Raw genomic sequence first — 18,912 nt, forward strand, 5'->3', positions numbered from 1 at the left:
GTTTCCAGTTATTTATATATATATATGATGCTGCACGTTTCTAAATGGCGACCAGATGGTTGTTGAATTAGACCGCTCTCTGTCCAGCGAAAGACTTCATATCCCAATGTCCTTTGCGTGAATTTGCTGCGCGCTTCCTCCATTCTACTAGAGCAGGCGAAGCAAACACAAGGAAACAGATGAGTCGTCTACTCCTCTTGGGTTGATATTTGGCCTTAGAAGTCCTCCTGGTGTAAATTAAAAAAATAAAACGCTTGGCGGAGCAGCTTGACAAGGTAAGAACCTGAACCGGGTCTCAGAAACTAGACTAATATTTTACTTTAAGCTAGCTTACTGGCTATGTTTTTTCAAATGAACTTAGCTATGCGATAAAACGTATCAGCCGGCCTTTTTAACGGCGTCACGCCTGCTCTGTGATTGTATGAATCTTTTATTAAATTATCCTCTTATGGTTTTGCTAAATTACTTAATTGTGCGGATGAAGTTGTGCTAATCAATGTTTTGGAGCGTTAGTGCGATCCTTGTTGGCCTCTGCCTGAGCCAGTTGTTGCGTTTCCTTTGCTAGTTGCAGTATGTGTTGTTTAAAGCTGCTCAAAAGAAGCAGAACTTCAGCCTCTGTAACACAGTGTCATCTGTCACAGACAGTCACTGTCATGGTCAATCAAAACTGAAGCTATTGTGGAGCTTAAAAACAAAACTATGGAGGCATATTTACATGTGCACTAGAAACCTACTTAATGAGTTTCTACCCAGTTTTGTCAAAACTACCCTCTAAGTATCCTAATGGTAACGAGGTTGGTGAATAGTTTCTATTGTAGGTGTGTAATCTTCGCCATTATGATATCCTTGTATTCTGCAGGTGAGGGTGAACCTCACGCTGTATTTACCAGACTGCTGACTGGTCTCATATATGACACCTTCCAGGCACATACTTGGTTTGAAGCCATCATTTAAAACAGATATTAATAAATATCTCTGCCACACAGGGGTTAAATATAATTAGCATATTTTATAATTTCACATCTTCTTAATGTGCTACAGATACTAAAATAACTTTTGCAAAGAATACTCTGGTGCATCCTCATTTAAAGCTCCTCTAGCAGACCTCTCAAGTTTAACAAAATTTTAAATGCCCTTCAAAATGTCTTGAGATTGATATATGGGTCACAGGCAGTGGGATGGAGGAGATGAGGATACACAAATTAGACAAGAGATGGGTCTTAGGCCTGCAGTCTTCGTAGATTGTTGACTGTGTTATACCATAGCTGTTTATGACTCTTTAGCTTTGTACTAACCTGATCAGCCACTAATGACCATTATAGTAAGATACTAGCTGATGAAAACAAATAATTTAGTGACCACTTACGAGTGAATACTGCCCTTTGTTGCAGCTGACTAAAATGAAAACACAATTAAAGAGTGTTTGGTATTAAATCATCTTATCTTGGCCTCTAATGACTCTTGTATGGGCTCTCACTACTTTCTGGTCTTTTCTGAGCAAAATTAACTTATTAATATACAGTATTAGTCAGTTTTACTCTGCTGTGTGTGAAGTTGCATTGACACTCTAGTTTTATTCAAAAGGCATTCAAGCCAGTCAGACCTGTGCTCCCATCAGCCTGCCAGCTGGTACAACTTCATATAAAACTGGTTCGACTTCACCTGTCAAGGGCTTACATTGGTAGTTTTTGGATATGAGAAAAACACTGTTATACAACACTTATCACATTGGACACACCTACTTATGTAAAATGAAGGAGTCGGTGTTACTGTATAACTACACAACAGGAAAAGCAAAAAAAAAACAAAAAAACTATATATACAATTTTGAGGTTTTGTTTGACATCTTCGCGAACACTGAATCATCACCACTGAAACCAGAGGGGTTGTGAGATGACTTATAAGTAAAGAATGGTGGAGAAAACATGTTGATGCACAAATCAGGGTTCATGTTCAGTTGATCCTAATTGGGCCTTGTCCACTTAGTGAACTGAAGCTATGATGGAGATGTAGAGGTAATGCATACAGGTCTTTCTTTTTGGTAGGAATGGTAACATCCCAGTGGACATTTGAAATAAGATAAGTGTCAACTAGACTCTTCCTGTAGGGCATCATAATGCACAGAAGCTTAAAACCACTTCTAAACCACTTCTATGGTGAAGACATCCTGAGTAAAAGTTTAATTTTTCCCTATAAAATTATGTTAAATAGAAGCATTAAGTATGTCAATAAACTGTTTAATTCTTTGGTTATTTGCTGTCATTGTTGAGATATTGTCAAGTTAAAGTTAATCTCTTGTGTATATTTAAAAATAACCATAGCTGACCCAAGGGCTGCACAAACTGAATGGCAATAAAAACACTAAACAATCTCTAAGATGGCAATGAATACATGTTAAAATAAACAATGAAACATATCTAATTATTAAAGGAGAAAAATAAAAGCCAGAACTTGCATTGATGAAAATCAGGATCTGCCACTTAACCAGGTCCAAAAGCCAGTGAGAAGAAGGTTTTAACAAAGCTTTAAATTTATTGAGGGTCTGAGCTGTTTTGATTTGAAGAGGCGAACTGTTTCAGAGATTAGGAGCCACCATTGAAAAGGCTCTGTCACCCTTACCTGTTGTCCTGGGTCAGGGAACATCTAAAAGTAATGGCACTCTGGATGGAGTGACACACACACCCGGTATAATTCCGTCTTGAGACTGTAAAAGTTCAGGCGGGTAAGGTGGTGTAATGCTTTTGAGACAAGTAAAATGTTGAACCTGACCTTGTAACAGACAGGTAGCCAGTGTAAAGAGGCCAGTACAGGTGTGATGTGAGCACATCACCTTTTCCCTGACAGGAGTTAAGCTGCTGCTTTCTCTGCAGCCTGCAGGCAAAAAAGAATTACAATAATCTAAATGAGAAGTAATAAAAGTATGAATTACTCTCTAATCCGTGCAAAGGAGTGTAGGCCTTCAACTTAGTTTCTGTTGGAATATCTATTATTAACAGTATTTCACTTGTAATCTGCAGTAAATATGCAGTATATCTCCTGTAAGGATCAGTGTCAAAGCAAAGCAAACAACTTAAAAGTGAATAAAGACTTTGCAGCAACAGTATTGAGTATTTATTTATGCAGTAAAGGTAAAAATGCTACCTCTCAGAGTTAAACCAGTTTAAACTTTTACTGAAAGCACTCTAGTATGTGAAGAGAAAGTTGCAAATAAAGGAGGACTTTCAAGGAAATGACAGTACACGTAGCTTATAGACTTAATTTTTAAATTAAAGTTATAATGTTTTAGCATATCACAGTTGTTTTAAGCTGAAATATGCAGTTTTCAGCATCTTTATTAGAACTGTTTTTAAGGCAAGTTTTGTATTTCATCTCATTTGTTAATTTTTTTGTGTCTAAAATAATTTAAACCTGAATTTTGTTGCCTTATTTTGAGTGAAAAAGATCACAGCAGAGAATAAACTGATGTCTTAACCATGTACGATGTGGAAATCATGAGCCTGCAGGCGGCTGTATGAACAGAGGAAATATGCTGGTGCTCAACGGCTTGAATTGTGTCTGCTGTGTTGTTCTATATTAAGTGTGACTGAAAGTTAAAGTGGGAAAAAAGAAAAAAAAGTCACTTCCCCAAAACACATTATGGGCAGTAACTGAGGTCAAAAGTACATGTTGCTCATACAGTAATGGGACTATTGTTTTATGGGTCATATCATTTTTGCTTTGTTTGTGTGAGAAGAATCAAACGGAAGCTCACTGAAATCGTGGTTTGAGGTTTCTTCTAAATGTTGCAAAAAGATCAACTACTCTGTTGATGTAAACACCGTTGGGGCTTGTTTACCTCCGTTTGTTTTTTAGATTACAGTTAAGTTTGTTTTCAAGCTAAAAACTCAGAAACATTTATTCTTTCCTGTAATGTTGCCACTAAAAATGTCATGTGGCCTTTTAATTAACGAGTTTCATGAGATTTTATTAATTGCATAAAAGCAGATAGTTGTTTTTTCCCTTTTTAAACAAGAGCAACATTTAATTGTCCATTATTAGCCAAAAATGGTAACTTCCCTCTTCTATTAGCCTTCAAATGTAAACTCGGTGTCTTTGTATTTGCGGCTTTGGTCAGACAAAACAAGATGTCACCTTGGGTTCAAACCCAAACAGAAATGATATGCCCCAAATAAAAAATCACTTTATACATGCAGTTATTTACTCTGATTCAAGAGACATTTAACCACAGCGAGCTGCGGTTTTCTGACTTATTGACCTGAAAATGAAAGATTTATTTATAAATTGGTGTCCTCTGTGAAGATGACTGTGTTGTCATTGAGCTTTACTCCTCTTCCAGATGCAAGTGATGGACCTGACCATCACAGACTGAGTCCGCATCCATAAAACTATCCTGGCTTCCTGCTCCAGGAGTCCACATTCCAGGCATTGAGAGGTAGGCGGGGCCTGATCTGGTCAGGGGGGTGTGGCCTGCAATGGACAGCAGGTGCAGCAGCATTGATTCACGGATTACCGGCAGGGTTATGGGGTCTGTCAGCACCACGCCTGTGTCTGCGAGGGTGGAGTCGTACGAAGCAGGAGAGAAGAAGTGCATCTCTGATGTGAGGAGGACCTTCTGCCTCTTCGTCACCTTTGACCTCTTGTTCATCACCTTGCTCTGGATCATAGAGCTCAATGTAAGACGACTTTGTTTTTCTTGGGTATATGTTTGAAGTGGTCAGTGAGTTTTATAAAAATCCCTCTACAGATGTAGCTGTGGCAGATTTTTCTTTCTACAGTCTGAAGATCAGGTTAAAGTGTTTTAATGCAAATTAAAATTAGTCTCACAAATGTAGATCAAAATGAAATACAATGAGAACATGAGTTTATATTACTTCAAAAATGGAAAAGTATTTAATTTTTCAGTGAATTTAGCTTCTTTTAAAGATCTGTTTAACCCTCGGGTCACCTTTGGAGACCAAACGTGTAATTTCTGTTTTATCAGTTCAATATCTCGTTCAGTTTAAAGGCTAATTATATGAAAATTGGCAAGGACTTTTATTCTTATGTTTATAATTCCATGATCATTTCTTTTGTAAGATGTATAGAACAGGAGATGTGACAAGACAGACACTCGCGTTTGGGACCGATTTGGTCCCATTGACTCCCAATATAACCACATATTTTGGATACACTGTAATCTTGACATGTGGTAACAGTTTTCTCAAAAATACCTGATAAATCTAAGCTTGTACCTTATAAATACAGGTAAGACATGTTTAAGGTTGGGTGGCCTCCCCAAGCCAACTAGGTGCAGCAGAGGTTAATTACATAGCCTTGTAAGGGAGGCCTACTTTTCTCACCGTGCAAAATGCATAGCAAACCATAAAAGTGGTCACGTAAGAGTGGTACGAATGTGGATACGAATATACTGTGTGTGTGCACGCATGTGTGAAACCAAAAAAAATAATATAATAATAATAAGAAGTGCTTAGGTCTGAAGTTGTTGAAAAGATCTGCTGTGAAAAAAAGTAAAAAAATAAATAAATAAATAAAAATCAGCATTATATTTGACATTTTTCTGAGGGGTACTGTTTTGGTACCAAATGCAAAGAGTGCAAGTTTTTTTAAAGGTGTGCCAAGGGTTAGGGTGCTTAAATAAATAACCTGGTTACCAATAAAATCATATCTGCGCTTAACTAATTAATGCCAAGTCTACAGCAAAGAGGTTACATCACATCTTATACTATCCTTTAAAATGACTGTACAATATTTATTTTTCAGTCACCTGTAATACACAAAAATGAAGGTATTTATATTGATATTCTTTTGTACTTCCAGTGACCGTTCAATGAGCCATAAGGAGAACTTTTAGTGTTAAAACTACATCTCTTAATAAAGGAGAAAAATAAGAGTGCATGTCTGAGGAAGTCAGTTTTATTGATTAGATAAGTAACAGAAGCAATTTTACAAACCTTTCTTCTTCTGTTTTCATCCTAACAACTTTAACCTTCTCATGATTTTATGATTTTATTTTATTAGACTTGTTGACACAGACGTTAAAAATTAACTTCAACTACATCAAACATTTTCATACTGTCATCACGGAATTCATCAGACCCCCCATAATAATAATAATAATAATAATTATTATTATTATTATTATTATTATTATTATTATTATTATTTATTTATTTATTTATTATTATTATTATTAATTTATTATTATTATTATTATTTATTTATTATTATTATTATTATTATTATTAATTTATTATTATTATTTATTTATTTATTTATTTTATTATTATTTTTTATTATTATTATTATTATGTGTTTTATGTAACAGAATTTCTCAGACTGTATTTGGAGCTACACATCTCTGTGTGAATGTAACGAAGGCTGAAGTGGGGGGGGGGGTCAGGTGCTAAAGAAGGAGCGATTCAATGTCATTCAGCTGTAAAACTTTGTACCAGATTGAGGAAATGAATTTGCTGTGACACACTTTCCCTGAATAGTCCGGTTACAGCAAGGCGACCATGAGCTCTTACATAAACAGTTTTTACCGAGTGACTCATTTATTTTTTATTTTTCATGGATTAGAAAGGACAGTCCAGTGACTAACCTCTAACATTAAAACCTCATATATTTACACATTCTCTGTACCTAAACTTTGCTGCACTCGGTCCTAGACTCAGATGAGAGCTTGACACCCGTTTGGGAAAATTTCCTTCCTTCCTCTATTAACTAAAACATATGTGAACAGTTTGGTGGTTAAACCAGCTCAGAGAGAAACAACCAGCATGAAAAATGGTTTAATTATCACAGTCAGCTCTACGTTGGCTATCACACCAATATTTTTACTTTTGATCATAGTTTGTTCTATTTATTTAACATGTTTAGTTGTAAAGCAACAACATCCAAATGTATGACATTTTCTTACATTTTTCCTTTTTGTTTTTGGCCACTAGTGGCCTTAACTTGACAGCGAAGGGGTCAGAGAGAGAAACCTGAATGGCCGTTAGCATCTGTACATGGGATGGTCAGTTAACCAGCTGAGCTATACGTCGCTCTAAATTAATTCTAAAGACGTTTATAACCAAATATGACCTTTTTTTAGGCTGGAAAGGTGCATTATGTTCTTTTGTTAAACACTAATATATTTCCACATACACTGCTAATGTGTCTGGTTGTAACTCTCCTCACATCTGTTGTCATGTCAGTTATTTCCTTATATGTAGTTTATAGAAAATGCTAAATAGTGGATGAAACAAAGAGCTTTTTCACATTTGATGCGTCTCTTGATAAAGGAAAATGGATGAAAAAGCTCTTTGCTGACATTGTTGACATGAATGATGAAGAGAATAAACATGACAGAAAAGCTACAATATTCTTAACTGAAACTAATTTCTTGATCACATCACTCCATTTTCTTTTTCTTTTTTAAACAGCCAAGACGGCTCGTTTTATTTGAGTCTTCCTCCATAAAGTTTGATCCTGTTGAACCATAACCTGGTTTTACTGCCGTCTACCACCACAGACGGATAACACTATACAGCCTTATTTGCACCAGTGGGGAAAAAAACGTTTCTGATGTCCATTTTCAACATTTCAGAAGTTTTCGATAAATTTATGAGACTGCAGGATAAAAACTGAGTCAGTGAGACTTCATGTTGACATCGTGCAGCCTTTAAATAAAGGTTAATCATCACTTGGAGAAGGAAAACAGCTTCAGTGTTAGTTTAGCACGTCAGCTTTTCTGCTAATTTATGTATTTAATAAAACCAGGAGCATTTTTAGTGTTGATGGTGTTCATTAATAACAATAAAAAGGCATTTCATCTTGTTAGAATGACTCAATCTGAGTTTGTGAGGGAAGAAAACACCATGGTGTGAAATGAAAGGTCAGGATCACCAGTCAGTAACGTTTCTTTATTTGAGAATCCTAAAAATCTGCTCAGTGTTTAAACTGAATGAATTCATTGATTACTCAAGCATTTACATGCTTTAGGCTACTCTCCATTTATTTAAATGATATGTCAGTGATGTTTCTGCGATAAGGATTTACTGGTTTTCCACAACATGCATCATTATAGAAACTAAATATCAGACACATGCAATTCTTAAACTTTAATGATATTTTCTTACAAATGTCGGACTCAACAAAATTTCCTAGCAACCCACTCCATCAGTACCATAGATAGTTTCCTGTGGACCAGGTGAATAAACCATTAAAAATGAGTTTAACTGCATCTTCCTAGACTGTCTCCGCTGTGGAGACAAACTTGGTTATTTAGGAGGGTGTTATAGATCCCTGAAGATGCCATGAATGTCTGATTGATCATTAAAGCAGGGAGATAATTACCAAAAGTCAACAAAAGAGTTTCCATCAAACGTTGCATTGTACTCATTAGGGCTGCAACTAATGACTGTCCTGATTGTCGATTAGTCACCGACTATTAAAACGACTAGTCGACCAATCGGCTTATGTATCTCATGATTATTATAAATAGATCTTATTTCACTTTCAGCTTTGAAATCTTGCATGAGGTTGTTATGCAAGTCCGACGTGCCTCTTTAAGTGTTCGAGCATTGCAGATGTACTTCCGTGGTTCGCAAGGTCCGCTTTACAGATCTCACATGTATTTAATTTATTTTATAAGTTTAACGTGAAGTTTAACTTTTGATGTCCTCTGCCGCCATTTTGCTCCCTAGTCCGCCGCCATATTTTTCCCCTGCTGGACTTTATTGCGCATTTTTTTTTATCTTAATTTATTTTACATAATTTTATTTCACGTTATTTCATTTTCATTTTACTCAACTGTACTGTAGTGTAAATTTTATTTTCAAAGATCACAAAGTAAGTGAGAATCAAAGTATTTTTATTAAGAGCTGAACAGCAATGAGAGTCACACAGTCAAACAGCTTTGGCTGAGCGAGTCTAAAGAGATACACACCGGCTTGGTTAATATAGACTCACATGACGCAAAAGCATGTATAGAATGGGGAAGGGGGGGGGGGGGGGGGGGGGGGCTGCTTTGTGTGTGAGTGTGTGTGTGTATTTTTGTGTTTCTATTATTATGTATTTCCACTTTGTTTTATTTTTAATATGCATAAATGTTTTTAATCATATAAAGCACTTTGTGTTGCGTGTGGCATGAAAGGTGCTTTATAAATAAAGTTTTAAATAAAGCATTTTTGCAGCTTCTGGGCTGTTTGACCAGAGATCTAATAAACAGGATTGTCACCATCAGCTCATCGGATCATTTTTACTATTTAACTCTGAAATAATTAGCATTGAAACTAAAGTCACTTCCTGATTTTTCTTGAGGAACTACTTGGATTCTCAGCGTTTTCTCTGAGGTGTAAGTCCAGTGAGGAGGAGAACTAGTCTTTTGGACTGTGAGAAACATCTTCTGTTTTTACTCTATGGCAGAGCTGCAGGACTGACTACAGCTGGCTGATATGGACATTAAAGACTCAGTTTGGAGATTAACTGACTGAGACTAAAAGGCAGGAGTAAGAAAATGAGTCAAACTTATTTAATTAATTTTAAACGAGTTAAATCAGAGATGTTCAACACTACAAGCCTCATCCTGCAAGTAGTAGGTACTCTCTAAAATACTACACCACTATCAGAGCTCATTGTGTGAGTAAAATACGTCCCTGGTGTTTTGTGAGTTTCTGGTCAGAAGTTCAGGAAAAATCGTTCATGCTGCAGTGAAAACACAACTAAGCCAAACTGATTGAGAATTTACTCTTGAGTAATCCATATCAAGGTTCGAGGTGTTATCATTCAGCAGCAGGATGGCCTCTGTCTTTAAGATAAGATCATCTCAGCCTCCTTTTTCTGGCAGAAATCACTTAAAAGATCACAATGCTGACTAAAATAATAATTTACTCCTTTTAATGTTTTAAGACAATAAAAGCAATTGGAATATGTTTAATTTTGCACATCTACTTGTAATTTTCTAAGGTACAATAATGATTAGAATCAGTGTTTTTTAACAAATGCTTGATAATCGTTAATAATATGGTAAAAAAGGTTTATCTCCATAATTTTTTAATAAAATGAATCATAGTTGCTTTAAAAATGAGCTCCACCAGATGTTAGAGCTGCAAGTTAAATGTCATACAAGCGTTTACATCAACTATAGCTTTGCAGAGTGCAGGTTGTTAGATGAGAGGTTGAAGTAGGAGACTTCTGATGTTATAACAGTGGAAAAGGAAATAGAAATAAAAAAAAATGGGGAACTCTTAAGCTTAATAAAACCTGCTGTGAGTTGATTTGAAAAGTTATTCTGATATTTATTATGTCTGGTTTTGGATGAGTCCTTCACCTGCACTAGATTTAGTTTTCAGTGGCGCCTTCCTGAAGGAATGCACATGACGTTATCAGGTGTGTGACTTTATTCAGGTTATCGCAGATCTGTTGGTTTCCTGGAAGACAAAAGACTGACCAGACTGACAATAAAATTTACTTTATTTTATTTTATTACAGTCTTTAAATTATAAAGAAAAAAAGCATTGGTTCTGGACGAAGGATGTTTAGCTAGGGAAGGATGCAGCCCCATGTTTTTACCTCTCTTACCTGGCTGATCCGGAGTTACAGAAAGTATTTTATATGGCTGTTTTATCTGGCCAGACTAACAAACCTGTGGTTGGTCTGGTTTTGGGTGTCAGGGCACAGTGACCTAAAGAACCAAAGGTAAGGTCAGAGAGAGCAACATTTCTGATGACAGGAAAGCCGGTTTGGACCCTGTAACTCGCTGCAACACATGAAAACTTTAACAGTGTTCAAATAATCAGTCATGACAACACAAAGTGTGTTGAGATAAAAGTTGCGTCCGTACGTTTAAAGTTTTCTCTGCGCACGTGTTCGAAGGCACCAGAAATACTTGTGATAATACAGAGATATCCAGGCCAGGACCGGTCACATGGTGGTGCAGGAAGGAATATTTAAATATAGCAGCAACTCTCAACTTTCCTGTTCGGCTTCATGTTTCTGTTTCATTGTGTTGGAGAGGCAAACTCCAGCTTCAGTGGAAATGTTCTGATCAATATGATTAAAAAGACAGCGGATGTTTTCATGCAGAGTATCTGCTGTGTTTTTCTGTTTCCAGGTAAACGGAGGCATCCAGAAGCAGCTGAACGTAGAGGTCCTACAGTACGACTTTCACGCCTCCTTCTTCGACATCTTCGTAAGACATTTCTTATGTTAATGAGCAAAATGATTATATATAACACTGTGTCAAACATACGGTCTGTGGGCCAAACCGGCCCACCAGAAGGTCCAGTCTGGCCTACAGGAGTTTGGTAAATGTGAAAATGACATGAAAGACTTATTTTGTAATAAAAGTCACTAAATTGTTTAGATATAAAACATTTCCAAGGCAGGAGGATCACTCTTTTTTTGTGACTTCAGAGATCTGAATTCAATTTGTTTAATGAGGTTCAGGCGGTCGGATTACTACACACATGCAAATTTACACGTATGTACATATAAAATAACTTCTAGATCTTGAAAGTTCCTGTAATCATAATGTGGAATAATATATTATTTCAGTTCCAGAAACCTGGGATTAAATGGTGATTTTGTAGGTTTGGTTTTATCTGTAAGGGGTAATGCACGTGTAAATGATTAATATGTATAATAAATATGCAAAAAAAGCTAATAAAAGATGAAAACATGAATAAAATTGTAATATATAGTAAAAATCTGCAATATTTTTCAGGTGTAAAGTTAAAAAAATGTACATTTATAAAATAAAAGTGTATATATAAATTTAATGACGTTTATATGTCGATATGAATATTAAAAATGTATAGATACAGTGAGGAAAATAAGTATTTGAACACCCTGGTATTTTGCAAGTTCTCCCACTTAGAAATGATGGAGGGGTCTGTTCAAATACTTATTTTCTTTACTGTACATATATTTAGATATTCTCAATATATGAAATATACAAAAATCTCAAATAAAATAACTAAATTAATTATGTAACTGAATAAAAATATTATTAAAACTTCCTCCACCGGAGATCAAACAGCTCTGTGAGTGGCCCCTCATATCCAACATCAGGATATCTTACGGTTTTCCTTTTCTCCCTCATCCTCTCGTCCCTGCTCCTGAACGCTGCTCGGTTTCCCGTCCTCCTCCAGCTGCTGGCTGTTTTCAGGTTTGCAGCTCTCATCCTGGCCTACGCCGTCTGTAAGCTGCGTCACTGGTGGGCCATCGCAGTAAGTTTTTATATACATGGTTCATGTTTATGCCACTTGTCGAGAGACATTTACCTCCTCTGCTGATGAAGACCGTGTGAATGATCCACCTTCACCCTGCAGTGTGTGTGACTGTGTGTTTTCTGCTTGTACAGATCACCACTGCAGCCAGCTGTGCTTTCCTGATCGTTAAAGTCCTTTTATCAAAGGTAAGAATGACATTGATTGTATTAAATTAAACAGAAATACTACTTGCTTCAGATTCTGATATTTTGTATTGTTGTGTAGAAGTTAGACGTTGATGTTTTTGTGCATGTAGCTGCTGTCTCAGGGGGCGTTCGGGTACCTGCTGCCCATCGTCTCCTTCGTGTTGGCCTGGATAGAAACGTGGCTGCTCGACTTCAAGGTCCTGCCACAGGAGGCCGAAGACGAAAACAGTGAGTCTCTTATTTTATTTTCTGTTTACTGATACGTACAGCTGTATTGCTGGAAGATGCACCACTGAACTTTTTATTGTTCTTTTGACTGTAATCTCGATCAAGTACCTGTCTGTCAGGTTCAATGGGTGTGTGTGTTTTGTTATGGAATACCAAATGTTATCATTGTTTCTGCAAAACAAATCTACCCACGGGAAACTCAGTGATGCGTCTACTTTATCTATTATCATCTCACCCAGAAGAAACATTCAGATCTTTTTCTACAGCAACGAGACATTAAAGCAGAAAGTCTCTAACTCATCCCATGTGATGGTGATTGCAGCAAAGTTCAGTCGAGTACTTCATGCTGGCCTCAGCTTTCTACTCCACTCCAGATTTTATATTAAATCATTTGAAATTCTTCTAAAATACAAGGATTTGCTTTAAATTTAACATTCAACAGAATCTTCTTCTTCTTCTTCTTCTTCTTCTTCTTCTTCTTCTTCTTCTTCTTCTTCTTCTTCTTCTTCTTCTTCTTCATATTCATATTCATATTCTTCTTCTTCTTCTTCTTCTTCTTCATATTCATATTCATATTCTTCTTCTTCTTCTTCTTCATATTCTTCTTCTTCTTCTTCATATTCTTCTTCTTCTTCATATTCTTCTTCTTCTTCTTCATATTCTTCTTCTTCTTCTTCTTCTTCATATTCTTCTTCTTCTTCATATTCTTCTTCTTCTTCATATTCTTCTTCTTCTTCATATTCTTCATATTCTTCTTCTTCTTCATATTCTTCTTCTTCTTCATATTCTTCATATTCTTCTTCTTCATATTCTTCATATTCTTCATATTCTTCTTCTTCATATTCTTAATATGAAGAATAAGAATAATAAAATAAATGTAGAAAATAATCCCTGAAAATAAATTATGTTTTAAAATAAAAAGGTTTTTTTATATAAACTTATGCTTAATTTAAACACTTTCAGTGCTGTTATTATCCCTTGTTGCTACTTTAACCTCTTCTATCCCTTTAATACCAACACTGATAAAACGTGTGGTGCTGAAAACACGAAGCCTCTTGCTACTGTCGCTTCCATTACAACACGGTAGCTTCTGCTTTTGTGCCGTTAGCCATGTTACATCCACTTCTGCCTCTTTAAAAAAGGGAACTAATGTGTTTGCTGTTAATCTTTGTTTCATTAACCCATAAAACTCTGCCAGATCTGCAGCACCCCCTGGTGCTATCGCTCATATTGTCAACAGTTTCTCAGGTGGAGTAGTGTGTAGCTCTGTGGGGTAAACTGTGATGGATAGCTTATCCTTTAGATGACCTACAGAAGTTTTCCAGGCATTTATATCCCATCCAGAAGGTTTACAGTCCAAAATGTAGTGTTTATTCAGAGACTCTATCTGGTAACTTAAATAAGTACAGTTAATAAATTCTGTTTTCTTGTGCTGGTTGGTCTTTATGCTGCTATATCTATTGATACAATTATTTTACATCATTAAAAGCCTCAGAATCTGACTGAAAACTTCATGTGTGGATGTTTACTGATTAAAAGAGTTCATGTTCCACATGAGTTTTTTCATTAAAAACAACAGGCAGACCAAAAATAGCAAAAAAAAAAATGTTGGAGTTACCATTTAACAAAACTACTGTGGCTCCTCCTACTGCTGATGTATTTTTACTCAACACTGTTAAGTCTGGTAGTACTTGTAATATTGGTAGTAGTACTGCTTTGATAAATAAACAAGCAGTTCAGTAACAGTTTATTTTGCTTCTGGAGGTTTTGGTTAATTGAATCATTAAATACTGTGACACAGCTTGCGCTGCTCTCACTGAGCTACCGACTCCAGTAGTCTCCTGTTCCAGGTTTTCTGCTGTCTGTGTTTCAGGATACCAGTCCATCATGGACGCCACAGAGCGAGCTCCTCTCATTGGCCCGGGTCCAATATCTGACGGACAGTTTTACTCTCCACCGGAGTCTCTGGCAGGTGGGATTACACACTCTGATCAACACCAAACACATCACACTCTGTCTTTACTTCCTGCAGGTGAGCGCGTGTCCGAGAGCTTCTCCTGCATGCTAAATTTAATTACAGTAAAAATATTTATTAATTTGAAAAATATCATTGATTTAGAAAAAACTTAAATAAAAAAAAAATTTAATAAAATTACATTAAGCCAGAAAAACTAAAAATTAATTTAATTGGTAAAAAAATCTTTTTAAATAAATAAAATAAACTTATTCTGTTACTGTATTTTATAAAAACAATGTTTTGTTTTTTTTTCTTTTTGCAAGTGAATGCAACATACATGTCTGGCTTCGGTCATCTCATTGCGTCTCCAAATAAAGGTTAAATAAAAAATAAAAATCTCCAGGTAAAAAGACATTTCCCCCACTAGAAGCCACTGCTGTTTATCAAGGTATTCATCCAGACTGGGATTTTTGTCTCCTCTCGCCTATAAAACACAGATTTAGTCTGGTGTGAACACGGCTGATGGCTAAGCTGAGGCTAATTGTGGTAAATTTGTTGTTATATATTCACACTGGTTTGTTTTCTCTCTGATGTTCAGACTCTGATGAGGATCTGGAAGATAAACATGACCCAGAGAAAGGCCTCATTCAGCAGCTGACTTAACAGGTAACAGCTTGACTCCTTTCAGACAGGAGATGCACTGACAGCCGCTTCATCAGCTCCACCTAGCGAGTTCTGGGTTGGACCTTCTTTTTAATTCTTCATAGTGTAGATTCAGAAAGGCGTTATTGACATGACTGCATCACACAGATTTGTCGGCTTCATCTATGATGAGAATCTCCACATCCACCACATCCCAACGGTTCTCTATTGAGATTAATGAAACGGTGTAGAGATGCTACACTGTGGACATGGTCAGAGACAATACTCGGGTAGGTTGTGTTGGTTAAACCATGCCACGTAGGATGGATCCATGTTTCATGATGTTTACACCAAATTCTGATCCTAGCATCTGGATGTGGAGCTGAAACGGAGACTCATCAGACCAGCAACTTTTCTCCATCTTCTATTGTCTGGTGTTGGTGACTCTGTAAATTGTAGCCTTGCATACATGCCTTGGTTGGAACCAGTGCTTCTTAGACTTCCTGTTGTCTTTCTATCATCTCCAACTGGTCTGCCCATTCTCCTCTGACATCAATAAGACATTCTGGTCTAGACAACTGCTGCTCACTGGATATTTTCTCTTCTTCAGACCATCTCTGTAAACCCTAGAGATGGTTGTGTGTGAAAATCCCAGTAAATACTCAGACCAACAACCATGCCACATTTAAAGTCACTTAAATCCCCTTTCTTCCTCATTCTGATGCTCAGTTTAAACTTCAGCGTCTACAAGGCTAAAAGTGTTGAGCTGCTGCCATGTGATTGGCTGATTAGATATTTCTATAGAGCAGGTGGAGCTGATGGAGTTGGCTGTGAGTGAGCGTTTCTGGGTCTGACCCAATTAAATTTCCATCTGAAAATGTTACAGATAGAACTCATAATGTGATGCAGTAAAACCAGATTTAGACCTCAGTTCATCTGTTTTTGTTCTCCTCAGGGTCTCCTCTCCTGACGATGGAAGTTTCTCCTGTCGTGCTACTGAGGAAACGTTCTGCCTTACACATTCTGCTACTGTAGTTTTTATTCATCCCGAAGAGGCTTCTGTACGTTCACACCCACGACTGCAGCTCACTTTTTTATGCCATCAGCCTTCTGTAAACACACAGGCTGAGAAAGTGCTGCTTTAGAAACAGTTTCAGTCTGAGGATTTCTGGTAAGTTTTAGTTTTTTTTCCACGTTAATGGAACTCCTAAGGGAATTAATTTTTATACAAAAATGCACTTGTTTGGTTGAATGAAGTGAAGTCTTTATAGATCCTTGTCAGTATTCAGCTGGGATTGAAGCGATTTCTTTTCTTTTTTTTGACACATTGAAATGTTATTGTCTCGTATTTTCATCAACATGTTTACTTTTAATATGATTATTTTCACAAGCTTGATTCTGAATTCACTGACGCTCCACAGACTCGGCACAATGTGTAGCCAGAACTGAGCTTATGGACCAGTTTTTGACTGCTTACAAGTCTTAAACGCACGGCAGCAACTTGCTAGGAACATTAGAGATATTTAGATTTGTGTTTTTGCCTCAAAGAGGGAAAAAAAAGCAAGATGAGCCATGAATGTGCTGCATTTGCACACGAGGGTTCCTGCACTGTGAAATGCAAACTGCTCTCTAAAGCTGCTCTGACAGGAGAAAAAAGTTGAAATGTAAGTGTACATATCTTCATGCATGCCTTGTAAGCCCACAGGTCTTGTTTTCATGAAATGCTCATCTGTAAAATAGAATAATTAAAATGTGAAACCGAAGTTTGTTTTCACTTTATTTCTTATTAAACTGTTTATTGTTTTTTGCACCAAAGTAATCCCCATTTGCAACGACCTGAAAAGGTAACTTTTATTTTTCAGTTTTGATTGCAAAGTCTGCATGAAAAGAAGATATTGTGGAAAGAAAATGCAATTAAATAAGATTTTAATTATCATATATAACTGTAAACATGGTGATAAAGAAGAAACAAAGTTATGGAATTGATTAAAAAAAGCCTGAAATGATCAAATCTTATATAAATTAATAAATAATTATGTGAATAAAGCACCACTTCCCCCTGTTCTTTCTTCCAGTAAGAGAGATGTAAATGTCTGGAGATCTAAACAAAGATTTTATCTCTTATTAATTTTACCTCCAAAACACAACCTTTTAGATTGTTGGGTAGAAAATGTTCAACATACATATTTAGATGTTCATTTTACATCATTTTATATTACATTTATGTAAATAAGCACTTCATTAAATAGCTGGTGCATAATTTAAATATTTAAATTATTAAATAAACTGGGGTGTTTGATCATGTAGTCGGCTAAGAACGGCTGGGATATTTATGTGAAATTAAATCTTTCAGGTCATATTTGCTGCATTTACTGACACCTAGTGGTCACCTTGGAAAAAACAACCATATTAAACCATTTACCCACGACTGTCTTTAAAAGACAGAATTTCTTGTTCATCATCACCCCAACGAATCTGTTGTTAAATTATTTCTGTCTGAGAAAATGTGAATTATTTATTCTCTTCCATGAGGCCGATCAACACACATTATGTTATAAGTGATCCTTTATTTCTCACAAGACTGCTTCCATGAAAACGGATTCTTTTTTTTTTTTTATCTGATTTTCTCATGCAATTTCAGAAAGAAACACTCTGGATTGTTGAAAAACATGACTCTGCTCCTCTTGGTTGGTGTATTTGGGATCATTGTCCTGTTGCAGGAGTTAGTTTCAGCCAGACTTTAGCTGCTGGACAGATGGACTCATATCTGAATACTCTGGTAGTTCATGGTCCACTCAGTGACTACAAGGTGTCTAGTAGCTGCAGAACGAGCCCAGATCATCATCACTCCACCACTATGCTTACAGTTGGTATGAGGTGTTTGTGCTGATATGCTGTGGTTAGTTATTTGGCATTTTAACCAAACAGCTTGACTTTGGTGTATGTATATATCGTGTGTGTGCTTGTTTGGGCTAAACTTGCTGGGATGTCCGCTCCTGAGAAGATTGTCAGCTGTATTCAATGTTTTATTTAACCCGTAACCTGGAAAAGTATCTCTGAGATTGAAAATTGCTTTTCCAAGTGTGTTCTGTACAGTTTTGGCATTATCTCGTGGAGAGATGGGCATGCAGGTGATTTGTTGAATCTACCAAAAACAACTTTATCCTCCTTATTCATGAAGATTCTGACAGTTTTCATGCTGAACACCATTGCATGTTATCTTGGGGGCAGTGGCTCAAAACGTTTGGGAACCACTGAATTAGAATATAACTTATAGCTTTACAAAGTATAACTTTAGTCTGGAATCCACTTTGGTCAGACCTGCATGGACCAAACCGTCCTGAAGGTTTTCTTATTCTAAATGTTTGGCAGATTAGCAGTAATAGCCTGATTAATGGAATATTTTGGTCTTTTACTGTCTTCAGTCTGCCTGTTTTACTCCAGTCCAAAAACATAATCAAGAACTCTGAACCCATCAAATACCCACTGTTATGTTTGCTTGTTTACAGCAGCAAAACAGCTGATATAAATACCTAAATACAACAGCATAAACAGATTATGAAAACTTAAAATGCAAAACATTATCTTACCAACAGAGGAATAAAGATTTAAGTTAGATAACCCATCCTTCATGAGATTTAGTTACTATAGTAGCATAAAAAAATCCACAGACCAGCTCTTT

At 36.4% G+C, this 18,912-nt stretch overlaps 1 protein-coding gene across 2 annotated transcripts; it reads left to right on the top strand.

Moving 5' to 3' along the window:
• Positions 1–132: 132 nt before the first annotated feature.
• Positions 133–16,990, top strand: stard3nl (STARD3 N-terminal like). 2 transcript variants are annotated; one of them, XM_041991767.1, is made up of 10 exons: positions 133–275; positions 4,337–4,432; positions 4,517–4,673; positions 11,099–11,176; positions 12,138–12,215; positions 12,350–12,403; positions 12,514–12,631; positions 14,505–14,603; positions 15,187–15,254; positions 16,186–16,990. In XM_041991767.1, the coding sequence occupies exons 3-9, from the start codon at positions 4,521–4,523 to the stop codon at positions 15,249–15,251; spliced, it is 645 nt and encodes a 214-aa protein (XP_041847701.1). In that variant the 5' UTR covers positions 133–275; positions 4,337–4,432; positions 4,517–4,520; the 3' UTR covers positions 15,252–15,254; positions 16,186–16,990. The 2 variants fall into 2 exon arrangements, with proteins under 2 accessions (XP_041847701.1, XP_041847700.1); XM_041991766.1 differs by having other exon boundaries at positions 4,337–4,673.
• The last annotated feature ends 1,922 nt before the right edge of the window (positions 16,991–18,912 follow it).

Source organism: Melanotaenia boesemani, chromosome 8, assembly GCF_017639745.1.
Source record: "Melanotaenia boesemani isolate fMelBoe1 chromosome 8, fMelBoe1.pri, whole genome shotgun sequence".
Classification (NCBI taxonomy): Eukaryota; Metazoa; Chordata; class Actinopteri; order Atheriniformes; family Melanotaeniidae; genus Melanotaenia; species Melanotaenia boesemani.

Coding starts and splice junctions, on each gene's coding strand:
- stard3nl (XM_041991766.1), top strand. CDS start 4,473: ATGGACAGCAGGTGCAGCAGCATTGATTCACGGATTACCGGCAGGGTT. Junction 12,216..12,349: donor GTCACTGGTGGGCCATCGCA/GTAAGTTTTTAT, acceptor CTGCTTGTACAG/ATCACCACTGCAGCCAGCTG. Junction 14,604..15,186: donor TCCACCGGAGTCTCTGGCAG/GTGGGATTACAC, acceptor TCTGATGTTCAG/ACTCTGATGAGGATCTGGAA.